Below are 27,758 nucleotides of genomic sequence, written 5' to 3'. Positions count from 1 at the left end.
AGGGGGCAATAAACCAAGAGGGGGATCCCAGTAAAGGGTCGAGAAGGGCCACAGAAGGGTCACGGCACCTCAAAGGATTCACTGACCTGCCTCTGTGGAGTGGAGTCAAGGAAGGCTTCCTGGAGGAGGTGACATTTTAAGTAGGTACAGTCTTAACAAGGAGCATGGATTCACGTGTGTGTGTGTGTGTGTGTGTGTGGTGTGTATGTGTGGCTGTGGTAGGCATGTACTCCCAGCATGGTCACACAGAGGCAAAGATGCTGAGCTGTGGAAGGGTTTGGTGAGGTCATGAGTGGCCATAGAGGAGGGGGAGAATGTCTTGCAAGCAGGTGGCACTTTCTGTCCAGGTGCCAGGGCCAGCTGCTAGGGAGGGCTGGATGTCAGGGCGCTTGCCTGGCCACACAGGTGTGGATTCTGGAACATTCAGAGGCCAGTTGACACCAGCACCAGTGTAGCCCATCCTCAGGGCTCTCCCCGTGCACAGGGTGCACACCCAGCCCTCACACGCGCTCCCATTTCACCTGGACGTTAGGATGAGGTGCGTCCAGCCATGAGTCCCAGTGTACAGAGGAGGAAGCAGAGGCACAGAGAGTGGCTGGAGCAAGATTCAAACCCAGGGAATGAATTCAAAGACCAGGAAGGCTGACGGAGGAGCAAAGCGCCTAGGGTCGGGGACGCTGGAAGCTCTTCTGCCCCCACCTTGGCCTGTCTGAGTCTAAGGTGACCTGGGGCAGCAGGAGAGGGCGAATGTGGGCTGTGCAGCCCCCAGGGAAGATGCTGCCTGTGAACAGTCTGTGGACCTGGGGGGCAGGGGCAGCTGCAGGCAGGCTCTGGGTGGGAAGCTCTAGGGAGCCTGAGCTGGCTTCGGAGTGGGCACGTGTCACCTGACGGAGGGGGTCTAGGAACCCCAAACGATTGTGTGGGCCCAGCCGGTAAAGTCTGAGGACAGATGTGGATGTCCCCTCAGAGGTCCTGGAACAACAGCCTGTGATCCTCCTCTTCCTCCCCCATGGCAAGGCTGCAGAGCGGGTCAGAGGATGCCACTGTCCTGAAGTGCCTGAGCAGGCTGGCAGGTCCACAGTGGAGTTTGCACACTTGGAGGACGCTTCCTACAAGCCTCCCTTCCAGCCTCCCGCAAGCGCCTGCTCTCACCCGGCTATGCCCGCCCCAGGCTTAGACTCAGTTACTCACCAGTTACTCATCGCCTGCCGCTCCCGCTAATTCCTTTTTTATTTGCTTTTAATAAGCCAAACTCTCTGGTCTCCCATGGAGACAAGCAGGAGGTGAGCTGCAGAGAGTCGTAGTTTTGGGAGAATCAATAAGAATGACGTTAGGTCCAACAAGAGTCGCTCCCGTGCGCCTGGCACGTTGCCTGTGTTGTCCGGTTAAATTCTCACAGCAGCCCATGGGGGAGGGCCCGTTACCCGATGTTACTGACCTAGACGCCCACTCCAAGGGCTTTGTCATGGCGTGCCTGGGTGTGTAGTGAGAAGGGCAGAAGGGCTGCAGGCTTCCCCCGTGTCTCTCCCCAAGTCACCCCTGGAGCCGTGACTGGGGCACCTTGCCAGTCCATGCACACACCATGCTTCCTCCAGGCTGACAGCGAGCTAGTGCTTAGACTTAGAAGCTGGTCCTCTGAGCAGGCGCAGACAGACTGGACCCATGCGCCTTGCTCAGCAGCTGTTAGTAGCCCCCAAGGCCTCTGAGATGACTTCCAATGACTTGGCCTGGCCCCCAAGGCCCCAGAGGCCTGATCCCACCGGTCCTCACCCACCACTGTCTGCAGCCCAGTGTGGCCCGCCTGCAGGTTGGGCAGCCACCTCCGGCGCACAGTAACTACTCCTGAATAAAGGACCTGCTGGCTTCCTGCCGCCTGCCCTGGGGACAGCAGCCTCTTCTCTTCCTGGAATACCTACCCGCTCTCCCACATATCCATGCACTACTCAGGCTCTGGACGCAGGCAGGGCTGCTCCCTGCTCCCTGAATTCCCACTGTGGTGGGCACGCCCTCCTCTGGGCTCTCACTAGGTGCTCCTCAGGCTGCAGGGGTGGTGGGCAGGATCCACATCAGATTCTTTTGTGTACCCCCCACCCACTGCTGTTTCCCAAATCCCATGCATGAGCAGGTCTGCGCTGGTCACCTCCCTGACACCACCTTGTCTCCAAGACAGCCCCGTTCTGATCAGACCCATTTCACAGATGGGAAAACTGAGCCTTCAAAGCAGGAAGTGATTTGCAATAGACCCATGGCAGTGACCACAGTCATCTGAGCTCAGCAGCTGCCCTAGATGTGTGTGGTGATGGGGAAGCTGGATGAGGGCAGCATGGAGCTCTGTTTGGGGCCGGCAGCTGTCCTGCTGATACACTTGGGTCTCAGGAGGCCTAGGGGCCTCTCTGAAGACCCACAGCTTACCCAAGCACAGGTCTGTACCCTCAAACTCTAGAGCCAGCAGCAGCAGCCAGCCGTATCCCTAGAAAATGCCAGAGCAGGCTATATTCTGGCCACCCCTCATCCCACAGCCCTCAAGAGCACTGGGCGGGTTTCTGAGTAATGGTCCCGAAGCTTCCAGCCCCGCTGCAGGATTCACTGTTTCCAGTGCAATCTATCTCTGGTGCCTCGGCAAGTCACCAACCCTCTCTGAGCCTGTGTTCCCATTTGCCACATGGAACTCAAAGTCCTCACCTTGCTGCACAGCGCTAGTTGCCAGCTCAGAGTAAACAGGACAAGAGGGCACGGTACCCACATCACCAAGATGGTGGGCAGTCCAGGGCCGGCTGAGGGTGGACCAGATGCAGCAAAGGACTCCAGGACAGGCCCAGGTGTCTCTCTGTGCTCCATGCAGACTGGGCTGGAAACAGCCTCCTCCCCAGGGCCAGCCCCCTCAGCCCTGCCCAGCTGTCCCCTCAAATCCAGAGTATCAGAGCAGCAGAGTCCTCAGAGGCATGTGGGTAAACGGAGGCTGCTGGGGCAGGAATGGTCTGGCTACACAAGGGCCATCCAGCTCTGCTCTCTTTTCCATAAGTTATTTGAACTCGAGCCCTCACTAGACCCCCTGGCTGGGCCCAGGACAGCCTGAGAGGGAGGAGACGCAGCCCCCTGCCCTGCCCCTGCGGTGCCAGCCAGACCCTGATGTCCAGGGAAAGGGGGTGTGCTAGGGCAGAGCTGGGCCCTCATCCACAGTCATCTCACTCTGACCATGAGGAGGACGCTGGGGACCCTGGCAGATCTTTGTGAGTAGCTTCTAGAAAGAACAGACGTGTCTCCTGAACAAAGCTGGGGCTTGGGCAGGACGGGGCTTCCCACTCCCCTCTCAGGGCAGAGTTGAGGGCTGAGTCCACCCTCCCAGCCACAGCTGCCACTCCTCACCATCCACTCATGCTCCCTGCCACTTCCTAGCGTCCACAGGGGCCAGGGCGCTTTTACTAGCAAGCCGTGGCTGAGCTCCTAGTGACCTGATTAACTGCATGGAGGCAGAGGTGGGAGAGGTGCTTGGTGCCCTCTTAGGAGGAGAGCCAGGAGTCTGCAGCCTCAGTGCTGAGAAGGCCCTCGGGGACCATCCAGTGCGGCTCCATCCCAGCAAGGAGCCTGAGGCCCAGAGACGGGCAGCATGCTCCCCAAAGTCACACAGCAGCTCAGGAAATGGGGGATCCGGGATCTGAGGTTCTCAAGTGAATGAGGTGAAGGCAAAGGTCTGGGGGCCACACATGGTCCCGGAGCTTTCTGGAAGCAAGGGGGCGGCTCAGAGTCTGACACCCTGCCTTCAAGTCTAGACTCTGAAATTTGCCAGCTGAGTGACCTCAGACCGGTGAAGGGGCCTTTCTGTGTCCCCGCCTCCCTACCTGCAAAATGAGAGAACTGCTCCAATCCGGTCAGAAGGGCACATACAGTCCTGGGGGCAGGCTGACCTAAGCTTCATGCCTACAGGTGTGACATACGACACATTTGGGATCTTCGTGGGCAGACACACATTTGGGCATCCCTGGGCAGCAGGTGTGCGCCTCTGCACGTGCCCCTGGGTGTACACCTGGGCTGACCCTTGGAGGCAGTGCCCGGGAGCGGCCGTGTGAACCTGTGCTCATGGATCTGTGCTTCTGGCCCACACGGTTCAATTCTCCTCCTCCCTGACAACCTGTACTTGTTCCTCTTTTTAAAAAAATGACGTTTTGGGCCGGGTATGGTGGCTCACGCCTGTAATCCCAGCAGCACTTTGGGAGGCTGAAGCAGGCGGATCACCTGAGGTCAGGAGTTTGAGTCCAGCCTGGCCAACATGGTGAAACCCCATCTCTACTAAAAATACAAAATTAGTCAGGCATGGTGGCAGGCACCTGTAATCCCAGCCACTTGAGAGGTTGAGGCAGGAGAATTGCTTGAACCTGGGAGGTAGAGGTTGCAGTGAGCCAAGACCACACCATTGCACTCCAGTCTGGGCAATAGAGCAAGAATCCGTCTAAAAAAAAAAATGACATTTTCTACAACTCAATAATAAAATGGTTAACAACTCAATTAAAAAGGACAAAGACCAATGGATGAATGGGTAAAGAAAAAGTGGTATAGATACACAATGGAATATTACTCAGCCATAAAAAAGAATGAAACCCTGTCATTGCTGCAGTGGCACGTGGGTCATCGTGTTAAGTGAAAGAAGCCAGGCACACAGAGACAAATATTGCGTGTTCTCACTCACATGGAGGAGCTAAAAAAGTTGATGTTATTGAGGTAGGGAATGGAATGACAGATGCCAACGGCTGGGGAGGGTGTCGGAGCATGAAGAGAGGTGGGTTAAGAGGTACAAAGATGGCCGGGCACAGTGGCTCACACCTGTAATCCCCGCATGTTGGGAGGCTGAGGCGGGTGGATCACCTGAGGTCAGGAGTTCAAGACCAGCCTGACCAACATGGTGAAACCCCGTCTCTACTAAAAATACAAAAATTAGCCAGGCATGGTGGTGGGAGCCTGTAATACCAGCTACTCGGGAGGCTGAGGCAGGAGAATTGCTTGAACCTGGGAGGTGGAGGTTGCAGTGAGCCAAGGTCAAACCACTGTACTCCAGCCTGGGCAACAAAGCAAGAATCCATCTTGAAAAAAACACAAAAAACAGAGGTACAAATACACACAGGTGGAAGGAGTGAGGTGTAGTGCCTGACAGCACCGTGGGGTGACTAGAGTTAATAACAATATATTGGCCGGGCACGGTGGCTCACGCCTGTAATCCCAGCACTTTGGGAGGCCGAGGCGGGTGGATCACAAGGTCAGGAGATCGAGACCATGGTGAAACCCCGTCTCTACTAAAAATAGAAAAAATTAGCCGGGCACAGCGGCGGGCGCCTGTAGTCCCAGCTACTCGGGAGGCTGAGGCAGGAGAATGGTGTGAACCCGGGAGGCGGAGCTTGCAGTGAGCTGAGATTGCGCCACTGCACTCCAGCCTGGGCAACAGAGCAAGACTCTGTCTCAAAAAAAAAAATAAATAAATAACAATATATTGTGTATTCAGAACAGCTACAAGAGAGAACTGGAAATGTTCCCAACACACAGAAATGATAAATATTCTAAAGGAAGGAAATCTTAAATACCCTGACTTGATTGTTACACATTGTGTACATAGATCCACATATCACATGGACCCCATAAATATGTGTAATATTATGTATTAATTTCCAATCAAAAAATGAAAGCTAAAAAATAATAGGCCAAGGACCTGAACAGACATTTGTCCAAAGAAGGTGTAAAAACATCCAATAAGCAGACAAAAAGCTTCTCAGCATCATTAGCTTCAAGGAAATGCAGATCCAACCCACAATGAGATGCCACTTCACACGCACTAGGAATAAAAGGTAAAAAAGACTGACAATAACAAGTGCTGGCGAGGATGCAGAGAAATGGAAACCCCGGTGTGCGGGTGGCAGTGTGAGATGCTGTAGCCACTGTGGCAAAGTTGGGCAGCTCCTCAAAAACTTAAATGTAGGGTCACCATGAGACCCAGCATCGCCACTCCTATGCATGCACTTCATAGAAATGAAACAGGCGCCCACTTACAAACTTGTGCAGAAGTACTCATAGTAGCCTTATTTGTAACAGCCCAAGGTAGAAACAGCCCAGGTGTCCATTCGTGGACGAAAGGATAAGGAAAATGTGTTCTATCCATGCGACAGAATATCACTCAGCCTTAAAAAGGAATGAAGTATTGCTACATGCTCCAGTGTGGATAAAACTGGAACATATCAGCTGGGCACGGTGGCTCATGCCTGTAGTCCCAACACTTTGGGAAGCCGAGACGGGCGGATCCCTTAAGCCCAGGAATTTGAGAACAGCCCGGGCAACATGGCAAAACCCTGTCTCTACAAAAAGAAAAAAGAAAATACACACACACACACACACACACACACACAAATAGCCAGGTGTGGTGGTGCACGTGCCTGTGGTCCCAGCTCCTCAAGAGGCTGAGGTAGGAGGGCCACTTGTGCCCAGGAGGTCAAGGCTGCAGTGAGCCATGTTCACACCACTGCACTCCAGCCTGGGCAACAAAGTGAGATCCTATCTCAACCCCCACCTCAAAAACCCCAAAACATCATGCTAAGTGAAAGAAGCCAGACACCAAAGGCCGCATATAGTGTGATTCCATTTCTATTAAATGCCCAGAGGAGGTGGAGTTGGAGAGAGACACAGCACCTCAGTACTGCCAGGGGCAAGAGGACTGGGCTCAGTACTGCCAGGGGCAAGAGGACTGGGACTGATTAAGCCACAGGGTTTCTTTCTGGGGTGATGAAAAGGTTCTAAAATCAACTGCAGGGACAGCTACACAACTCAGGGTATACTAAAAACCATGGGCTTGTACACATTAAATGGGTGAATTGTAAAGTATGTGAATTAGATCTCAGTGAAGCTGTGATGGACACAGAGGACACTGGGTGGCTTTCAGAGGGCTTCAGACCCATGTCCTACTCAATTTAAACCCTCCCTGAGGCCCCATGGGTATGAACTAAGATCCCCCCACCTCACAATTAGGACACTGGGCTCAGGAGAGGCAGGTGACTGGCCCAAGGTGACACAGCAAGCGAGACACTGAGCTGGGATCTGATGGGGACACCAGAGTTCGTGCTCAGCCCACTCCCCACCCACCAGGACAGGGAAACCTGCAAAGTCTGCCTTGCACCTCACTGACCTGGACGCCACGCTCACCTGCGCCAGCCTCTGACACTCTACACACGTGCGACACTGCCTGTAACACTCACGTTGTTGCCACCTGTGTGTCCCCGGCACCAAAGACAGCCTCCCTCCTGGCTGGACCTCCCAGAATCCCAGGGGTGAGGCTCTCAGCCTCCCATCCATCAAGTACTTGCCCAAGGTCAAGTGCAAGGCCTAGCACACAGCAGGGCAGGACCAACACACCGAACCTGGGGGGCAGACAGGCCGGGAGCTGCTCACAGACAGTGCAGCCAGAGACCAGGGATCAGAGCCACAGAGAAGCCGGCAGGGCAGAGTGGCTGGAGGGACTGGGGTGCAGGGTGGCCAGTGAGGGCTCCTCTCAGGAAGGGATGCTGAAGGTGGGTCCCAAAGGATGGGAGAGGTGAGGAACACAGAGGTGCAGGGAACAGTGTTCCAGGCAGAGGGAACAGCAATGCTAAGACCCCGAAGTGAGAATGAGCTGAGCACGAGCGGTTTGTCCCAGGAGAGATCAGTGAGGATGAAGTGGGGGACGGCCCTTGGGGGCTGTACCATGTGGCCCTCAAAGACTTTGGACTTTGTTCTAAAAAGATGGAAGGCCCTGGAAGGTGTCACTTTGACTTACATTGAAAGGGACCGTCCACCCCACCCACTGGGAGGCCTGTGCAAGGGTTTGGGTAAGAAATGCTGATGACTCGCCAGGCAGAGGAGGTGAAAAGTGGCCAGGGCTCAGAGTCTCAGGGTCCAGCTAATGGGACAGAGTCTCGGGGTAGAGCTAACGGGATTAGCAAGTGGACCGGGTGAGGCGGTTTAGAGAGAAAGGAGTGCAGAAGGGTCAGGCACGGTGGCTCACACCTGTAATCCCAGCACCTTGGGAGGCCAAGGCAGGCGGATTACCTGAGATCAGGGGTTTGAGACCAGTCTGGCCAACATGGCGAAACCCTGTCTGTACTAAAAATACAAAAATTAGTCTGGTGTGGTGGCGGGGGCCTGTAATCTCAGCCACTTGGGAAGCTGAGCCAGGAGAATCACTCGAACCTGGGAGGTGAAGTTTGCAGTGAGCTGAGATCGCGCCACTGCACTCCAGCCTGGGCGACACTCCAGCCTTTGTCTCAAAAAACAAAAAGGGTGCCGAAGGGGCCCCAGTGCAAGTGAGGGCAGCTGGTGGGTGCTGCTTACTAGGAAGCAGGACAGGATGAGGCGGAAGGAGTTGCCTCGGCCACGGGTGGTTTAAGGTGTCCAGGGATGGCAGGAGGGAGGCAAGGAGCAGGTGGGAACTCAAGCCTGGCACCAAGAAGATGTCCCAGCATTGCCCAGCCCCTACTTCCTGGGGCCAACCCCCCATGGAACTGGGGCTTGGGCTCCGTGACCCTGGCCAAGGCCCTCACTCCTCGAGCCTCAGCTTCCCCGTTACCATGGGATGAGGCCTGGTGTTGTGGGTTCTTTAAAATCCCTTTAGCAGGGGAGCTTTTGTGAGATAGACTTTCCTGAAGAATAGGTCAGGGGAGGGCTGCTGGGGCTGAGGTAGACTAGGGATGCAGGGTGGGGTGGGGTCCCTGAGGCCGGGCTGGGGAGGGATCCCTGGGACATAGCTGGCTGGCGAGCTCTTTGGTCATCTGAGCCCCCGTCTGCCCCCTACCCCACCTGATTCCCAGGCTCTTCATAGCCCTGAGCTGCACGGTGGAGTACTGTCCCTCCTCCCCAGTTTACTGGTGTAGAGATTGAGACTAAGGGAGGTGAGGAGACACCCCTGGGCCACACCCACAGCTCCTGGTGTTACTCGGCCCAGCTGGTGTGGTGCCCGTGTCCAGGCTGGGGGTCTTGGTCTAGACAGGGCTCAAAGTGGCTGTTGGGCACAGAAGCTGGAAGAGAAGCTCAGGCCCCAGGTGGGGCCCCACAATGGCCCCCTGTGGCTGTCCACGCCCCAGCCTGCCCTTTGACCCCAGCCGGGGCTCAGTCACAGGGGGACAAGTCACCACTTGAGCTAGTCTGGGATCTGCATCCCTGACACACACAGAGCTCAGGCTGGGGACATCGGGGTGGAGGCAGGGACCAAGGCATGTGCAGAGAGGCCTCCAGGCCACAGCTTGGCCTCAATCCCTGCTTGTGCAGTTGAAGGATCAGAAGCCCACAGCCCTGGCCTGCCTGGCCGTGCTGCAATCCTGGCCTGGACCACCCGGGGCCGAGGCGCGCTCTGGCCAGGGAGGGCTGGGCAGGCTGCCTCACACCCTGCTCCTAATTCTGCACCTTAAACGAAGGTGATAGCAGCACACACCTTGTGGGGTCCCACATGGGAGAGGTGAGGCAGTGGAGGGCTCAGGACGGGTAGGAACATAAAAGTGCCGGATGCGTGTGGGCCGCTTTTATTAATATTACCCATCTCCGAGCAGGCCTGGACCCTAGGCCCGATGGTCCTGGCCTGGGTGCAGCCTGAGTGGGTGCTGCATGTGTGTGCATGTATGTGTGCATGTGTGTGTGCGTGTGTGCAATGTGCGCGTGTGTGCATGTGTGTGCATGTGTTTATGTGTGTACGTGTGTGTGTGCCAGGTGTACTACTGTATGTCTCTCCACACGTCTCTGTCCTTCCCTCTCTGTTTCTCCCTCTCTCTCTGGGTCCCTCTGTCCCTCTCTGTCCCTCTCTGTCCCTCTGTCTCTCTCCAGCCCCGCCCGGCCCCCGCCCGGGCTCGGGCTGAGTCAGCGTCTCCACACTAAGCTCTTCCCTGCCGTTGTCATAAACAGATCATTGGAAAAAGTCATGCCAGGACCAAACACGCTGGCGCCCATGCGCCTGAGGCCTTTGTTCCGACCCAGCGGAGGCCCTCACACGCCAAGCGGCAGCCCCCCAGGTGGGGACAGCAGGCTCCGAGTGGGAAGGACCTGGCCTTCCGGGAGCTTTTCCCCAGCCCTGAGGTGCTGGGGACGCCCAGGAGGCCCCTCCTGCATCCAGCCCAGGTGACCTGCCCTCGGGAGTGCTCTGGCAAAGCCAGCAACCGCCTGTGTGAGGTGGCACAGAGACCCCTTCCTCCCCGGGGCTGCCCCAGGGCCTCTCAGCACCTGGATCCTGGCGGGTGGTTCCCTGAGAGCCTGCGGGCTTCTCTGGCCCTTGGGGGCCACGTGGCCTTGGGTGAGTCACACGGTCTCCTTGTGAGCCTCAGTCTCCCCATCTGTGACGTGTGGACGACAGGACCTGAGGTGGTCATGTGACAGGGCCCAGCCCAGGCGGGGGCTACAGTCATGAAAGAAATGACCCTCCTAAAAAGGTGGCAGGAGTTGGGCTGAGTGATGGCTGAGGGCCAGGCTGCTGTGCCCCTATGAAGCTGAGGGAGGGGCCCTACCCACCCTGGGGTCTGCGTCCTGCTTCAGTGGCCCGGGACTCTGGAGGCTTTGCCCATGGAACTCATGTGGGAAGCTCTGTGGGGACCTCCATGTCCTTATTCTAAGGAGAGACCCCAAATCCTGGCAGAGTCCCAGCCCCCGCCTCGGCCCCTCCTGAGGCAGGTGGGGCACCAAGGCCCCCAGGTCACCGGGCTGCACCCAGGGTCACACAGCGGGACCCGGGCAGGTAGGGCCTGTGTCCTTGGCAGTGGCCTCTCCACAGCCAGACCCCATCCCCACTCCACTCTTGTCCTGTCTGTCAGGGCCCTGCCCGGGAGGATGGAAAATTCCCAACTTGGATGAGTTCCAGGTGGCCTTGGAGGGGCCGTGTGGAAGGATTGGGACCGGAGGACCAGCCACCACCCAGCTCACAGGGCCTCCATGCCACCCCCAGGAAAGGCCACAGCCCCACCACTGCCACAGCCCCTCGGGCTCTATCCTCCCAGGTGCCTGTGAGCTGCCTTCCTGGGGTGGGGCAGCCCCGGCCTCATCCCACCCTGAGCCAGGAGTGGGCTCGGGCAGCCTCGCCTCCGGGAAACTCTTTCTGACCCTGACCGTCAAGGCCCCAGTTGTCCCTACAGTCCTGGCTGCCCGGCCCCTGAGCCTCAGAAACGTCCACTTAGCTGCCTTGGGCTGGGCCCCCCGGATGAGGGTGGAGGTGGGAGTGACCGGAGTTGTCAGCCTGAGGCCTGCAGACCACCAAGGTGCGGCCAGCATGAGACTGGGCCCAGCGAGCATTGCCTCCCGGCCTGGCCCCATTGACCTGTGCTCATGCATTGTGTCCCGGGTGCAAGCCCTGGCCTGGCATACAGCAGGCACTCAATGAATGCAGGCTGAAGAACAACCAGGCCTGATAAAGGGGGCTGCCCTCCTGCCCTCAAGCTGACTCTCCTCCAAAAACGGCTGCTCAGTGACCCTCTGCCCTCAGACTGCCCCACCCCACGCTGGAGGACAATGTCCCGGGAGTGACAGTCAGATCCAGTTCAAATGTCCCGTCTATCTCTGACAAGATGACTTGGGGCCACTCCCTCCTGTCCCCTATGGGTGCAGCACCACTCAATGGAAGTCTCAGGCAAGCTGCAGGTGTCAGCTGAAATTTTCTAGTAGCCACATTAAGAAAAGTGAAAATAATTTTGGTGAACTTATTTTTTTTTTTTTTTTTTTTGAGATGGAGTTTCACTCTTGTTGCCCAGGCTGGAGTGCAGTGGCATGATCTTGGCTCACTGAAATCTCCTCCGAGGTTCAAGTGATTCTCCTGCCTCAGCCTCCCGAGTACCTGGGATTACAGGCATGTGCCACCACACTCAGCTAATTTTGTGTTTTTACTAGAGATGGGGTTTCACCATGTCGCTCAGGCTGGTCTCAAACTCCTGACCTCAAGTGATCCACCCACCTCAGCCTCCCAAAGTGCTGGAATTACAGGTGTGAGCCACCGTGACTGGCTGGTGAACTTAATTTTGATAGTATATTTTATTTAGCGATTATATCCAAAATCTTACCATCTCAATATGTAATCAGTAGAAGAGTTATTCAAGAGATACTATATTTGCTTTTGGGGTTTGAGTCTTCAAAAATCCATATGTATCTTACACTTATAGCACATTTCAGTTGGCCCATACCATATTATGAACGCTTCCCTGCCAGAGGTGGCCTGGGGCCATCAGAGTGAACAGGTGAAGAGTCCAGCCCTTGAGACCTCGTCCCTGCTGGGGGTCACTGGGCCTGGCCTGCAAAGCCCTGCAGGGCAGTAGATGCACCTGGCCTGGAAGTCACCCTTTCACCCCACGACCCCTGGCCTCTCAGATACCCCGAGATGGGTCTCTTGGCCCCTCAGTCTGTCCAGCAGCTGACAGCCCTTGCTGAGCCCCCGCTATGTGCAGCCCAGGAAGACACTCCCCATGCAGAGCTCGCCCCCAAAGCAAACAGGAGCAGGCGACAGCTGTGGTGGTGTCCCCGGCCGCTCACGTGAGCATGGATTAGGGGCAGTCCCTATGCCTGGTCATGTCTGAAGCCAGCACATGATGGGCAGGACTCCGCATTCCCTGGCAGCTCAAGGGTGGGGCTAGGGGGCCCGAGAGCACTCAGCCACTGCCCCAGGCCCAGGCCTATGGTCCTGGGGGACTCCGGGCTCCAGGGGCGTGGGGGCGGCGCGGTGGTTGGAAGGAAGCGGCCTGCAGAGGGAAGGTCCTCCCCTGCTCAGAATCTCCTATGCCTTCTGGGCCCTCCAGAGCTTCACTGGTGCTCCAGCCCTGCCCTCACCCTCCAGCCTCTGCTGTTGGCCCTGGAAGCTCCTGTCATTCCTGGAAAAGTGCTTTCGGCTTTCTGGCCCTGGAGCCTCAGCAGATGCTGTTCCATCCACCTGGCGCCCCCTTCCCTGTGCTCACCTCCAGGCTGGCCTGGGTCACCTCCTCCGGGAAGCCCTTGCTGACAACCCTGATGTGATGATAGTGCCTGTTTGAAACTCCTTGCCTTGCTGGGGGGTCCCAGGTTTCCAACAGACTTTCCTGGGATACGAGGTTCTCCTGATGCTCACGCCGCCCCTTTATTCTCCTCCCCCAACCGTGGCAGAAGACTGCTCAGCTGGGGACAGTCACCTCTAAGCTCATTTCTAGTCAACAGAAGAGACAAGAGACAAGCCTCTCTCGACGCATGAGGAATAGGCCTGGGATGGGCTCAGGAGGCCTCCAGGCATGAGGGGAACCACAGCAGTGGAGGGGGGCCTAGTGTGAGCCTTGACCCTCTGAGGGGAGCAGAGCAACTGGAACCCAGGGGCCCAGGGCAATGCCGGCACAGGGTCATTAGAAGAAACACCTGTCTAATGGGGAGAAGGGAGCGCTCCATCCCCAGAGGCATACAAGCACCCACACCGGGTGATGGAAAAGGGATTGGAACTTTGCACAGGGGGTTGATTTGCCCTTTTAAGGGGTACCCTTTCAGCCCTCAAGATTTAGGCACAGCCTGAGGTCAAGGCCTGAAAGGGGCTGTCCCACCCACACAGGCCAAGCCCCTTCTCAGGGCCAATCATTAATTGGCACTGCTTGAGTGGCTGTTCCCACAAGTGTCCCGGCAGCCTGCCAACCGATGGCCCAGCTCCCAGCCCATGCCAGGGCACCCAGCTGGCCTCGGACATGGCTAGCCTCCCTGGTCAGCCTCTCTTCCTGCTCATGACTTCCCGCAGCTGAGCCCTGGAAGGGGAACAGGGCCTGGTGTGTTTGGGGAGGAGAGAGGAGCCAGATATGCCTGAAGCTCTGGTTTTCAGAAGGGATGTGGGAAACCAGGGTGAATATGGGAGGCAGCTACTCAGATTCCAGGCTAAGAAGTTCACTTTATCCTGAGGCCATAGGGAGCTACTACAGGTTTTGGAGGAAGGGCTTCTGTTTAACTCAACAACTAGGGCTGGTGTGGGCAGGAGGCAGTGACAGCTGCCAGAGGAGGGCCAGAAAAGCAGACCGTGCTGTGGCCATGGGGCAGAGCCCTGAGGTGTGGGGGGAAATGATACCAGCTTTCTGCTGAGACAAATGGCCTGGGGGAAGCTGGGGACAGGAGATTTAAGTAACAGGGTGCTGAGTGTGTCGGGCCAGATGTTCGCATGGGTCGCGGAGAACGGAAGCCGTGGGCAGGAGTGAGCCTGCAGTTGACAGGGCAGAGCAGGGCAAGGGGGCCAAGGGGCACCTGGAAGAGCCGGCACTTCCCAGCTGGGACTGGGCGGAGAAGTCCAGGCTACAAGCCAGGGCCCAGAAGCCAGGGAAGAAGGGGGAACAGTTGATACCAGGAAGGCCACGAGAGGTCCAGACCGAGAGCAGTGGGGGCCCCCGATCAAGGGTGTGAAATGAGGATGGTGGGTGTGGACAGCTCTGCCAAAAAGTTTGCTTCTGAAACGCTTGGGAAAGCAAGGGGGGTGTCTTAGGTGAGTTCCCCAGCAGAAGAGACTGTGACAGGATGCAGCACTTCCAGGGTCGAGGAACAGGACAGCACACACAGCCGCATGGCCACACAGCCTGATTCCCAGGCAAGCTCAGGGATCCCACAGAGATGCCCAGGGCGGCCCACATGTCCCTCACCCCATGTCTCATGGTCCCAAATAAAGTTCAAGCTCCCAGCCCTCTGTCGAGCAGCAGGACGATTTCCACGTCTGCCCCTCTCCTGGCGCGGTGAGGCAGTGAGGATTAGCAGGAGCGGCAAGGGACACCTGATCCACGCTCAGCTCCGCCGCAACTCCCCGGGGGCTCGGCCGGGAGGCAGGGGCACCCACAGCTGCCTCCGAGCCCGCCAGCTCAGCGCTGAGGGGCCAGGCAGGCAGATGGGCCCTAGCATGAGTGAGTACTCGTGCCGACACCCTCCCCACCGGGGTGGATGGGCAGCCCTGCCTGCCACAGCTGGCACCTGGAAGGAGGGAACTGCACTTGGGTGGTGGGGCCCCAGGGAGCGGGCGGTGCCACCCTCCTCACTGTGCCAGGCGCCACCCACAGGCTGCTCACCACAAAGGGGCCCCCAGGGGCTTTTCCCCTGCGCCACCCCCAGCCCCACACCAGCGTTCCAAGCCCTGCAGAACCTAGCTCTGGCCTGTGTCCCGGCAGCTGCGGCTCTGCTCAGCTCCAGGATCAGAAGGACATGTTATGCCCATGGGCTAGGCATCCCTGCAAGCCTGGCACTGTGCCCGAGTTATGCCCCCTCCTCTGCCTCTCGCCACAGCCTGGAGGGCAGGGCACATCACTAGCCCCACTCTCATGCACAGAACAGCAATTTATTGAGCACCTGGGAGAGCCACAGGGACCCACACAAGGGCCTACTGGCTTGGAGCTCACGTCACCCGTGGGGAAGTTGAGGCCCTGAGCAGCCCCGAGTGACGTGCTCAAGGTCACACAGCTGGATTCAAACCCAGGTCAGGCTCCAAAGATCCCTTTTCCTTTTTTTTTCTGAGACAGAGTCTTGCTCTTTCACCCAGACTGGAGTGCAATGGTGCGATCTCGGCTCACTGCCACCTCCCTCCGCCTCCCGGGTTCAAGCAATTCTCCTGCCTCAGCCTCCCAAGTAGCTGGGATTACAGGCATATGCCACCATGTCTGGCTAATTTTTGTATTTTTAGTAGAGATGGGGTTTCACCACGTTGGCCAGGATGGTCTCAATCTCTTGACCTCAGGTGATCCACCCACTTCGGCCTCCCAAAGTGCTGGGATTACAGGCGTGAGCCACCAGGTCCAGTCCAAAAGTCACTTTTTAAAGCCTCTCTCTGGGCCTCAGTCTCCTTATCTGTAAAATGGGTATGATGAAGCCTTATCCCCAAGGCTGTGAGGACAGGGAGGGGTTGTGGCCTCAGGGGCTGTGCACAGTCGGCAGGGATCTTGCCAGCCCACCTGGCAGGTTTCGGTGATCTCTTGGTGTCCATCAAACCAGAGGCCCACCCACTCCGCACATCCGCCCACCCGCCCTGCCCTCCGGCCATCGGATTCTCCGTGCTCCCTGTGTCATGCTGGAGCATGCTGCACAGTTCACTCGGCTCCCTCTACCTGGAAGCCCCTCCACTCTCAGAATCCACGGCATTCACGCAGCACTTCCTGTGCCCCAGCTACCCCCTGCAGTAAGCATTACTATTCGCTACTCTCCAGATAACAGGAATGGAGGTGCTGCCAGAAGAGGCAATGTGCCTTCCTCCGCACAGCTGCTAGGCAGCATCACAGTGCGTCCCAACCACTGCACGGCACCGCCAGCACCGCCACGCAGCCAGCCTACGGGCCCACGGCCACGTCACGACAATGTCCTCCAGCCCTGAGCAAGGACCCTCATCTGCACACAGCCTGGCTCCCATCGAGGCCTCAGACGTGGCAGTGCCCCCTAGGGCCAGGCCAGGCACGCGGAAGGGCTCACAGGAAGGCAAAGAAATCGACCCCCCGGGAGGCGTGTGCGGAACAGTGGCCTGGGCTGGCCTTCAGTGGGTGGCCTGGCCCACTGCCCCGGCCGCGATGGCTGGGCCCCTTGAGCCCAGAGGCGCCCTTACCTACTCGGAGCTCTTGCCCAAAGACAGTCTTCTCGCCGAGGGCAGAGCAGTTCCAGCGTCCAAAGCGGAACTGGTACTGGCACTCGTTGATGCCCATCTGCGCCCCCTCCCCGATCACAATGATGGCATCGGGCCGGCTCTGGCAGATGGCACGCTGCCGCGGGGCTAGGCCAGGAATCTTGTTGCAGATGATGTTGGCTCCCAGGGCCACCACTGATGACAGTGCTCTGCAGAGGGGAGGAGACAGAGGCTGTGAGACAGCGGCGGCCAGCGCCCCTCCTCACCCCCACCACCTTTCCCCCACTCGGCCTCTCAGTCGCAAGCCCTGCACTAGCTCTGCCCACCAGGGCACAAGCAGATCCCTGCCATCAGAGGGGCCATTTCCCATCAACTCACACGCATGACCCCAGGTGACCACACGTGTCACCCCAACTCACACGCGCAACCCCAGCCACATACACCCAGGCCTCTGAGCCTCAGAATACAAGAATCACGTAACCGCAAGTCCTACAGCTCTCCAGGCCGCTGAATCAGATACACAGCCCCTTCAGATTAGACAGGATCATGCTTGGGATGTGGCAGCCGCCAACTCAGGACTGTCTGCAGCTGTCTCCAAGCGGCAGACCCCAACTCCCCGACCAACGGGGCTTCCCCCTCATTTATAAATTCCCTGATGGCCCCTCCGTGGCACCTGGGCCAGGTGGGCTGCTGAGCAGAACAGCAGCCAAGCCCACCCAGTACTGACTCCAGCTCTGACCTGTGTGTACCTTTGAGAAGGCACTCCCTGTCTGAGCCTCAGTTTCCACACCCATGAAATGGGGGTATAAACCACCCATCCCCAGGCTCAGACGACCACAGGGAGAAAGGCTGTACCGGGAATGGCGGCTGTGGCTGTTTTCTCTCCTGTTGGGGTGACTGGGTGCATGCAGAGGAAGAAATTAGGCCTGCAGCAGGGGCCTTATTGCAATACTGCAGCTTCGCAGTGGTCCCCCAGGGGTCCTTTGTCACTAATCTCCTAGCAACTCTCAGGACCTGAAGCCCTAGACAGGAACCTGCAGGTCCCACTCACTCTACTTCAAGTGTTATAAGAGGGATTGTCGTTGTTTGTTTGTTTGTTTTGAGACAGAGTTTCGGAATCTTACTCTGTTGCCCAGGCTGGAATGCAGTGGTATGATCTCAGCTCACTGCAACCTCCACATTCCGCGTTCAAGCCATCCTTTTGCCTTAGCCTCCCGAGTAGCTGTACTACAGGTGCCCACCACCACACCAGGCTAATTTTTGTATTTTTCGTAGAGACGGGATGTCACCGTGTTGGCCAGGCTGGGCTCGAACTCCTGACCTCAGGTGATCCACCTGCCTCGGGCTCCCAAAGTGCTGGGATTACAGGTGTGAGCCACCGCACCTGGCCTTGTGTGTTTTTTTAATGAGGTGAAATTCCCATAATATAAAATGAACCACTTTGAAGTGTACAGTTCTGTGGCATCTAATACATTCAATGTTGTGCAACCTCCAGCACCGTCAGGTTCCCAGATATTTCCACCACCCCAAAAGGAAACCACACCCATCAGTCACTCCCCGTCCTCCCCTCCCCGACCCCGGCAACCACCAGTCTGCTTTCTGTTCCCATGGATCTGCCCATTCTGAACGTTTCCTATGGATGGAATCATTCATCACATGACCTTTGGTGTCTGACTTCTTTCACTTAGCGTCATGTTTTCAAGGGTCATTTGCGTGGTCACAGGTCAGTGCTTCATACCTTTGTAAGGCTGATGACATTCCATTGTGTGGATAGACCACATTTTGTGTATCTATTCATGGCTGGTGGACATTTGGGCTGTTTCCATCTTTGGACTACTGTGAGTAATGCCGCCATGAACGTGCGGGTAAGGTTTGTGTTTGAGCCACTGTTTTCAGTCTCTGGGGCACGGACCTAGGAGTTGCTGGGTCAGGTGGTCCCTTCGCTTTCTGAGGACTTGCCGGACCGCCTTCCACAGCGGCTGCCCCAGTCATCTGGCTTTAAGCACCCATGGAAGGGGCAGTAAGCTGGAAGGAGTGGGGCGGCTGGATTCAGGCAGACCTGCAGGCAACAGCGGGTTTCAGCACAGTGCTTGGCTTCAAAACAACAGATCGGGCCTGTTTAATGAGGGGGAAAGATGTGGGAGTTGGGGGGACCGCCAGGGGCCCCCGAAGCTGATGCCCATGGCCCTGGGCTCCTAGTGTGCTGGGGACCCTTCTACCTACTGCCCGCCCGCCCTTTTCTTGAGGGAAACAAGTCAGTGATTTTCCAGGGCAGCCGAGCACCCACAGCCAGCTGGAAAGTCCCCGTGTGGCCTGAGCCCACAGCACGTGCTGCAGCCGGGCCGCCAGGGCGACACTCAATCCCCGAGGCCCGCCCGGCCCGCCCACTAATCTGGCCAAGACCTTCCTGGGTCTCCCACGGGCACAATGGGCAGAAAAGCCCCAGACTGGCATGGAGGAAGAGCATCTGGATGGGTGGGGCGGGGAGCGGGCTGGAATCCGGGGAATTCAGCCCAAAGTAATTGTAGATCCTCGGAAAACCGAGCTGGGGAAATGAGATGGATGGGAACCCTGCCGGGCATCCTGCTTGCCGGGGGACAGAGCCCGCCTCAGTCCTGGCCTGAGGGACACTCTCCAGTCCCAAATTCTCCCCGCAGCCTCAGGGCTGAGAAACCCCCATTATCTGCAGTAGATGCCCTTGCTGGGGGGACCCTGATAGGACTTAGTGTGGACCCTGGGGCAGCAATGGATCATTGCGATGGCCAAAGCCCTGGCCTCCCACCTCCAGGCAGCTGTCCACCACTGGCCCTGCCAGCACCCAGATCTGGACATGTCAATCCTCTGCTCAAAGCCCGTCCCTAGGTCCCCGTTGCCCAGGGGACTATCCAAGCCCCTGTGCCTGGAACTAGAGGCCTCTTGGGGTCTGGCCTCGGGTGACCCCGCCTCCCAGCTGTGTCTGCTGGTCCCTCCCCTGGGTGCTGCTCCTTCTCTGTTTTTCCTGTCTGACATATTCCATTTCCCTTTCAGGGCCCAAGTGAAAGCCCCACTGTGCTCAAGCTCCTTATTCCCTGGCACTGAAGGGGAGCACAGTGGGCGCTGGTTTTGCAGGTGTAGAGCCCATTCTCCAGTCTCACAGTCACCGTGTCCATGCCCGGCTTCCCCACCAGACGGTGGGCCCCTCCAGGACAGTGTCAAGTCTGCTCAGTCAGGTCTCAGGGCTGCCAGGTGTAGCCATCTCGAGTCTTTGTGGTATAGATAAATGAATACATGAACAAGTCAGTACTTAAGAACCACATCTGAAAGAACTCCTACAACTCAACAACAAAAAGACAAATAACCCAGTGTGACAGTGAGCAAAGCGCTTGTAGACATTTCTCCAAAGAAGATATACACATGGCCAACAAGCTGGAGAAGATGCTCAGCCTCGGTAATCACTGGGGAAGTGCAAACCAAAACCAAAATGAGATGCCACCTCACACCCACTAGGATGACTATGATTAGAAAGAAAGAAAGAAAGAAAGAAAGAAGGAAAGAAACAAGTGTTGCCAAGGATGTGGAGAAAATGAAACCCTCATACATTGGCGATAGGAGCATGCAATGGTATCGCCACTGTAGAGAATAGTTTGGCAGTTCCTCAGTAAGTTCAACCTGGAGTTACCCAGTGATTCCACCCCTTGGTATATATTCAAATGAACTGAAGACAGGTGTTTAGACTAAAGCTTGTACACAAATTATCACAGTAGCACTACTCACAATAGCCAAACAGTGGAAACAAATTCAAATGCCTGTCAACAGCTGAGTGGATAAATCAAATGTGATCTATCTATACAGTGAAACATTATGTGGCCATAAAAACAAGCGAAGCACTGGATTATGCCACAGTGTGGAGGAACCTCAACAATACAATGCTACATAAAGGAAGCTAGACCCCAAAACCACATATTGTGTGGTTCCAGGGATATGAAATGTCCAGAATAGGCAAATCCATCGAGACAGAAAGTAGAAAGGTGATTGCCAGGGCTGGGTGGAGAAACGGGGAATGGGGAGTGGCTGCCTAAGGAGTATGGAATTTCCATCTAGGGTGATGGAAAGTTCTGGAACTGGGGGTAGTGATTGCACCACATTGTAAATGGACTAAATGCCACTGAATTGTTCATTTAAAAATGGTTAAAGTGGTAAATTTTATTTTACGTATTTTAACCACGATTTTAAAAACTCTATCTTTACACAGGACTTCTGCACCCCAGTGAAGATTAGGTCCCAATTGAAGGGGAAGTGAGAGGCCCACCCAGCCGACGCCCTGCTTGCTGCCTTGCACACTTACCCGGGGTGTGTGGGGCTAATGGAGCAGGGGGACTAGAGCCCCCAGTAGCCCCCTGTGTGCCCGTGCACAGGTGAAAGGGGAAGTAAAGGCATCGGGGAATAGAATACAGGCTCCTGCACTGTATTTTGTGCCAGGAGTATAAATAATTAGATGTGGTTGGTAATTCAGAAATAATTTCAAAATTGTCCCCCTTACTAAGTGGGGGTGTCTGTGTTTCCACTAACAATACCAGGTGCTCCCATTCTGAGGTCGACTCTGGGCCGTTGGGACCTCAGACCTCACCAGTGTATCACTTAATCCTCACCTTGCTAGGTGAGTGGTGCCATCCTCATTTTGCAGGTGTGCAGACTGGAGCTCAGAGAGGCTAGGGGACCTGCCTGGGGCTGCACAGCCAGGCTTGGAGCCCAGTCTCTGAGTCCAGAACTCAGGTAGAAGAAGGAGTGCCATGTAGTAAGTGTGGGACATATGCTGGAATGTGGCCTGGAGCAGGCACTGGGTCGGCTTTTCACTCTCAAAACAGCTTGAGTTCTTCCTTTGCTTAAAATCCTTCAGGCCGTACAGCAATTCACTCCAGGTGCACAGGCGGCTCCCATGCAGCTGCCATCCCTGCCCTCCCACTGCTGCCCCGGGCACTGTCCAGTCTGACCCCTGTCCTCCCGGAGCTGGCCTGGCCCTGCCACACCCCAGACCTGGCCCATGCCATTCCTTCCACCTGGAGGGGAGGGGTTGGGGAGAGGGGTGACTGGGACTGGCCCTCCTTAGAGAATGGTTGGCGTGGGAAGTGGGGGAAAAATATCTCCCAACTAAATAGCCAGCGATTTAGAGGAGGCCAGAGAGCCACGCGGGTAGCGTGCTCTCCCCAGGGCCACTGGGGAGCGTGGGGGCACTGAGGAGCGTGGGGGCACTGAGGAGCATGGGGGCACTGGGGAGCCTGGGGCCACTGGGGAGCGTGGGGGCACTGGGGAGCGTGGGGGCACTGGGAAGCACAGGATCACTGAGGAGCATGGGGGCACTGGGAAGCCTGGGGCCACTGGGGAGCGTGGGGTCACTGGGGAGCGTGGGGGCACTGGGGAGCGTGGGGGCACTGGGGAGCATGGGGCCACTGGGAAGCACAGGATCACTGCGGGGTATGGGGCCACTGGGAAGCGTGGGCTGGCCATGGGCACCCTCAGCAAACCCTGTGGAGCAGACCCAGCTTTGCTCCAAGTGTGAAAACTCTCAGGGGTGGCTCCCTCGTCCTCGGCTGCTCTCCTGGGTGCCCAGGGAAGGTTGGCCAGGGAGGCTCTGAGTGGCTGTGAGTGCAGAGATGCTGGGAGCGGGGGCGTTCATGTTTCAGTCGCTGACCTTTTCCATGGAAAAATTCTGCCCCCGGCTCATCCCCCTGCACTGAATGGGGCCTCGGGACACAGGCGAGATGCCAGGTGGGATGGGCAGGTTGCAAGTTGGGAAAGTTTCCTTACCCCAGCCTGGGCCAGCCTGCTGCAGGGAAGGCGCTTATGGGAGAAGAGTTTAGCCCTGCAGACGAGAAGCCTCCTCCTCATTCCCCAGGGACTGTGGACAAGGCCCTGCAGTCTCAGGCCAGGGGCCAGCAGAGGCTCAGGAGCTTCCTGAGATGCATCCCGGTGCAGGTTTTGAGCCAGCCCCGTGTACAAGGAGGGGCTGCCGCCGGGTAGCGGGACGACCTTGCTCTTTGGCAGAGTCTCCCCAAGGGAGTGGGGCTGCCTTCAGGAGGAGGTGGCTGCAGTGGGGGTGAGGGGAAGGTAAGGACACTCCAGCCCCTTCAACCACTGCCAGGTGACAGATGAGGGCAGAACTGGACAGAAGGCGAGTCCTTGGCGGCAGTGTTAGCCAGGTGCCAGGCCAGCCCCACAACCCTGGGGCGCCTGAGTCTGCAAATTCCTAGCTGTGAGACTCAGGCAAGTTTCTTAACTGTGCCTCAGTTTTCTCCTCTGTAAAATGGGAGTGATAACAGCCCATATCCATCTCAGGGCCGCTGGGAGGGCCCATCCTGTGACGTCCACAGCACGGGCCGCTGGTCTGCAGGGAGAGCCCTCATCATTAACCCTTGAAGCTTGAGACTGCAAAGTTCATTACTGACTCATTCACTGGACACACAATGTCTGACCCCCAGGATCTAGCCTCCCCCTGGAGATCAGGGACCAGCGTCTATGGGGCCCCAAGCCCGAGACCAGCAACTGTGAAGCCACTGGGTATCCACATCAGCCACTGCACCTACCACCAGTGGGTCCATGCCCAGATCAGCCCTTCCCTGTGGCCCAGCAGTCTCTCTCCTGTACCCAGGACAAACCTGTGCTTGTGATCACCCAAGGATATGCACATGGGTCTATCGCATAAATGGGGAACGACCCAGGCGTCTGTCAACAGGAGGATGGAGAAATTAAGTGTGGTCCATTCATGCAGCGTGACTACACGGCGAAGAAACTGCCGACCCGCGTCAACACGGATGGGCCTCACAGACATCACGGCGCGTGAAAGAAGCCAGGAAAGAGGATGTGTGGATTCCACCACTTCTAAGAATCTCCGGCCGGGCGCCATGGCTCACGCCTGTAATCCCAGCACTTTGGGAGGCTGAGGTGGGTGGATCACGAAGGCAGGAGATCGAGACCATCCTGGCCAACGTGGTGAAATCCCATCTCTATTAAAAATACAAAAATTAGCTGGGTGTGGTGGCGTGAGGCTGTAATCCCAGCTACTCAGGAAGCTGAGGCAGGAGAATCGCTTCAACCAGGGAGTTGGAGGTTGCAGTGAGCCAAGTTCGCACCACTGCACTCCAGCCTGGTGACAGAAAAAAAATACCCAGAACAAGCCCACCTCATCTTGGAGAGAGAAGTCAGAATAGTTACCCTTGGGTGGGTGGCACCAACTGGGAGTGAGCAGAGGGAGCCTGCCGATATACCAGAATGTTCTTTGTCCCCAGCTGGGTGGTGGTTGCATGAGTGCACGCATATGTAAAAATGCATCAAGGTGTGCACTAGAGATTTCCGCATTTTACGTAAATTATATCTCAGCATAAAAGGAAAGTATTACAGTATGTGACTTTATTGAAATAGGGCAATAACAAAGCAGGAATGGAAACTCCAGGCTTCTTACAATAATTAAAATACAGAAAACAGGCCGGGCACGGTGGTTCACACCTGTAATCCCAGCACTTTGGGAGGCCGAGGCGAGTGGATCACCTAAGGTCAGGAGTTTGAGACTGGCCTGGCCAACATGGTGAAACCCTATCTCTACTAAAAATACAAGGATTAGCCGGGCATGGTGGCGCACACCTGTGATCCCAGCTACTTGGGAGGCTGAAGAAGGAAATTGCTTGAACCAGGAGGCGGAAGTTGCAGTGAACCGAGATCACGCCACTACACTCCAGCCTGCGTGAGGGAGCAAGACTCCATCTCAAAAAAACAAACAAAAAAGACCCAGAAAACACACTTCAAAATTCAAATGCCAACATTAAAAATCATGCCCGTGTGCTTTGTGTGTGCCTGGCCCGCCTTGCGGATGCTAGCGTTTCCTGCACACATGCTCCATGGGGCCGCTGGGCTGGGCCAGCCACCGACCTAAGGCAGAGCTGGGCTGAGCCAGAATGCCCTGCCAAGGCTCCTCTGCCTCAGCCTGTGCCCATCAGCCAGCCTGTCCCCACCAGGCCCTCAGCCTCTGTGAACCCTGAATGTGGGCAACAGCCCACCGCAGCAGCTCCCAGGCAGTGAGAAGGTTAAGTGCAGGAGACCCCAGGGAGTTGTGGGGGCTCATAGCCCTTGGTGGAATGCCCTCCTGCTCTGCCTATGCCCAGCCTGGCACTCAGGCAGTGGACAGAGCTGCCACATAGCGACCATCCTTCCTCCCAAAGGAGCAGGGCCATCAGCAGTGATGGGGAGGAACAGGGTTGTGGGACGTGGCCCCTCTGGCTAAGACCCTCATTTGGGCGGCGCCATCTCTGCCAAGGCCCAGCCTGGGGGCTCCCTCCTCCAACATTCTCAGGAGCTTTGGGGTAACCTATCATCTCACTCTTGGGTACCCTGAGCCCAGGTGGCAGGGGGTGGGCAGCATCTCACCTGTGCCCGGAATTAGAGCCACCCTGTCCTCTCCCTGACAGCTCTGCTGTGTTCAGGAGTAACCCCTGCTTCCACGCCTCCCCCAGCAGGTAGGCGTCTAACCTAAATCCTGCATGCTGTCAGGGTTTTCAGTGGTTGAGGCAGAGTGAACACCCACTGCGTGCCTGACTGGCCTCAGAGTCCCCTCAGGGCTGCTATTTCAAAGTTCGGGGGGCCAAGGGCTAGAATGGTGGCAATAATCATGATTACTCTTCCCTCAGAACAGGAATCGGAGGTCCAGAAAGGTTCAGCAGCCTTCCTGGTAGCTGAGGAAGGCTGGGAGCGAGCAGGGCTGGAACCCACCCCTCCTATCCCAGTGCCCTGTCATCAACCCTTCCCCTGGGCCATACCCCATCCCTGACCCTCAAAGACAGCAGGGGCAGGATGGGCAGAGTATGGTCACTTGTCCTCCTGGAGAGCCACCCTCCCATGAAAGTCTCTAGGGGCAGGAGGCTGCATCTGGGGGCAGGCTGTGTGGGGTTGGGCCTTCCCTGAGGAGCTCTGGGAGAAGGAAGCCCCCCGACATGCACCAAGCTGCAAGTATTCTCTCAGGCTCCAGACTGAGTCATGGGCCCTCCCCAAACAGGTCTGAGCCCCCGTAGCTGGGTCCAGGATGGCAGAACCCTGTCTTACTCCCCACGATATGCTGGGCCTGGTGCAAGGCCAAGCGTGGCAGAGCCTCAGCTGTCACTGCAGAATGAGTGAATGAATGGTGGGTGACGAGTGGCTGATAGACACTTGCAGGAGACACTCTTCCCCAACAGCGGGCCCTGCCTGTGCAGGCAGGGGCTAGGGCTGCAGGCTGGGTGGGCAGCAAGGCTGCCGTGGGGCATCCCCTTGTCACTCAGACTGTGTTACAGGTCAGTTGAAACCAGCTTGTACCCCCACTTCACATAGGGTTGAGAAAATGCCCACAGTCCATGTCAGGGCCCAGCGTTTAAAACTGGGGGATGGGGTGGTGAGGAGTATGGGGGTGAAACCACCCAAAGTACCCCTCGAGAGGGCACAGCTCCCCGCCAGCAACAGGACAAGCTGTGTCTTTCTGGTGATGAGGCCTGAGAGAAATCGGCTATGCTATGACACAGATGTGGGCTCATGTCCTGAGGAGGCCTGGGAGCCAGGCACCTCCACCTCAGTATCCCATTTCTCCTCCAAATTCCCAAAAACCAACCCCACAAACCACAGCCCAGCTCCATTTTGCCAGTGGAGGTGGGGGGGCGCAAATGGCCCCACAGCAGCCTGGCTGGACCCCTGCTCTCCCACCTCGCTCTGGACTGGATACCAGCTCCCAGCACGGCACCCAAGCAGTCCTAGTGCTGCCCATCCCACCCAGTTTCAGGGTGGAAGCAGCCCCCACCCCGCCGCTGAAAGCATCCCCGGGAAGGACAGGGCAGCGCTCCGTCGGGGAGACACGAGATCTGACTTCTTCCTGGAACCCAGCTGGAGCCTGCCCGGGACTCAGCATCCCAGCCCCTCAGAGCCACAGGAACCAGAAGCGGAACCCCGGGGGCCGCCTGCCCTCCCCCGCAGATAACATGCACCTCTTTCAAACAGCTCACGGAGGTCAGAAAGCCTTTCCCCAGCACGCCCTGCTCTGCCCCCAGGGCACCCACCATCCTACACCTGGCATGGGTCCACGCCCCACCTTGACACCAGCAGGATCGTGGCCTTGGGGCCTGCCTGAGCCACCTCCTGGCCCCAGCCCAGGCTGCTCCTCCTTGGCCACTTTGGCCAGGTGGCCCCAGGCCTGCCCCCTCAGTCCTCACTCTTGCCCACACTGCTTCCTAGCATGCTGGCGCCTGACCTGCTGAGCTCTCCACTGCAGAGACCCCTCCTTGGGGAGTCATTCCCACCCACCAGCCCCCTCTGGGAGCGCCCAGACTCTATGCTTGACCTCTCAGGCTGTCCTAAAGCCACTGTGTCAGCAGCAGACTCCCCAGGGCAGGGGTCCCCAGCATTGCCCAGCACCTGGCCAGGCCCTAAGCTCAACATGGGCATGAGCCACCCCACCCCTCCAGCTGAGGGAGCATGGGCAGCCCCCTCCCCAGCTCTCTGGGTGGCAGGGACAGGCCGGCTGAGCCTGGGCCTGATCTCCGGCCTCCCTCCCGGCCCCTGGCCCTGGCTGCTGGGCTGCCCCGGGCTCCTGCAGCCCACGCTCCTGGCCCGGAGCACTTTGTAATTCTTCCTTCTCAGGCATCTTCTGGCAAAAATATTTGAAGAATGCTCCAATTATCTGTGATCAGCCAGGGAGGCGGGCCTGGATCCACCCATCCAGGAAGTAACTCAGCAGATACCCGGGAGGACAGCGCCTGGCCCCCGTGCCCACCCAGGGCCGAGTCCTCGCCAGCCTCTTCCTCAGGTGGGCAGAGGGTTGGCCCGGAACTTTCCATCCATATAAGGGCTCGTCTATGGCTTTGGAGCCCAGCAGGGTTCCTTGGGGCTGAGTATGGGGCAGGGGCTGGTGATGGCCTCAGTGTTCCCGCCTGTCAAATGGGGATAAGAATGTGGGCCAGGTCTGGGGTCATTCAGCAGACCCCATGAACCACAGGCTGCAGACTGGTCAGACACCCCCACTCACCCAGAACACAGCTCCACCTGCACCTGCCCCGTAATGCCTGGACCCCACAGCAGCTCCAGCGCTGCCTTCAGAGGAAGCTGGAGGGGATGCATTGCAGCCCAGAGCTGGGCGTGCCAGTGGGAAGGAGCCAGAGAGAATGAATAGGACAGGTCTGGGCTCAACAGCTGGTGCCCCATCCTTCCTGGAGGAGGGCCCCGC

The 27,758-nt window shown here is 57.4% G+C and overlaps 1 protein-coding gene across 2 annotated transcripts in view; it reads right to left on the bottom strand.

The window, feature by feature from the left end:
* Positions 1-27,758, bottom strand: part of WNT7B (Wnt family member 7B) — a 56,609-nt gene that overhangs the window by 13,083 nt on the left and 15,768 nt on the right. For both annotated transcript variants that reach the window (XM_025400147.1, XM_025400146.1), the window contains exon 2: positions 16,532-16,758. In XM_025400147.1, the coding sequence (XP_025255932.1) occupies positions 16,532-16,758 (227 nt within the window). The remainder of the gene's footprint in view (positions 1-16,531; positions 16,759-27,758) is intronic.

Source organism: Theropithecus gelada, chromosome 10 (assembly GCF_003255815.1).
Source record: "Theropithecus gelada isolate Dixy chromosome 10, Tgel_1.0, whole genome shotgun sequence".
Taxonomy (NCBI): Eukaryota; Metazoa; Chordata; class Mammalia; order Primates; family Cercopithecidae; genus Theropithecus; species Theropithecus gelada.
This window is presented reverse-complemented; position numbering and strand designations above follow the sequence as displayed.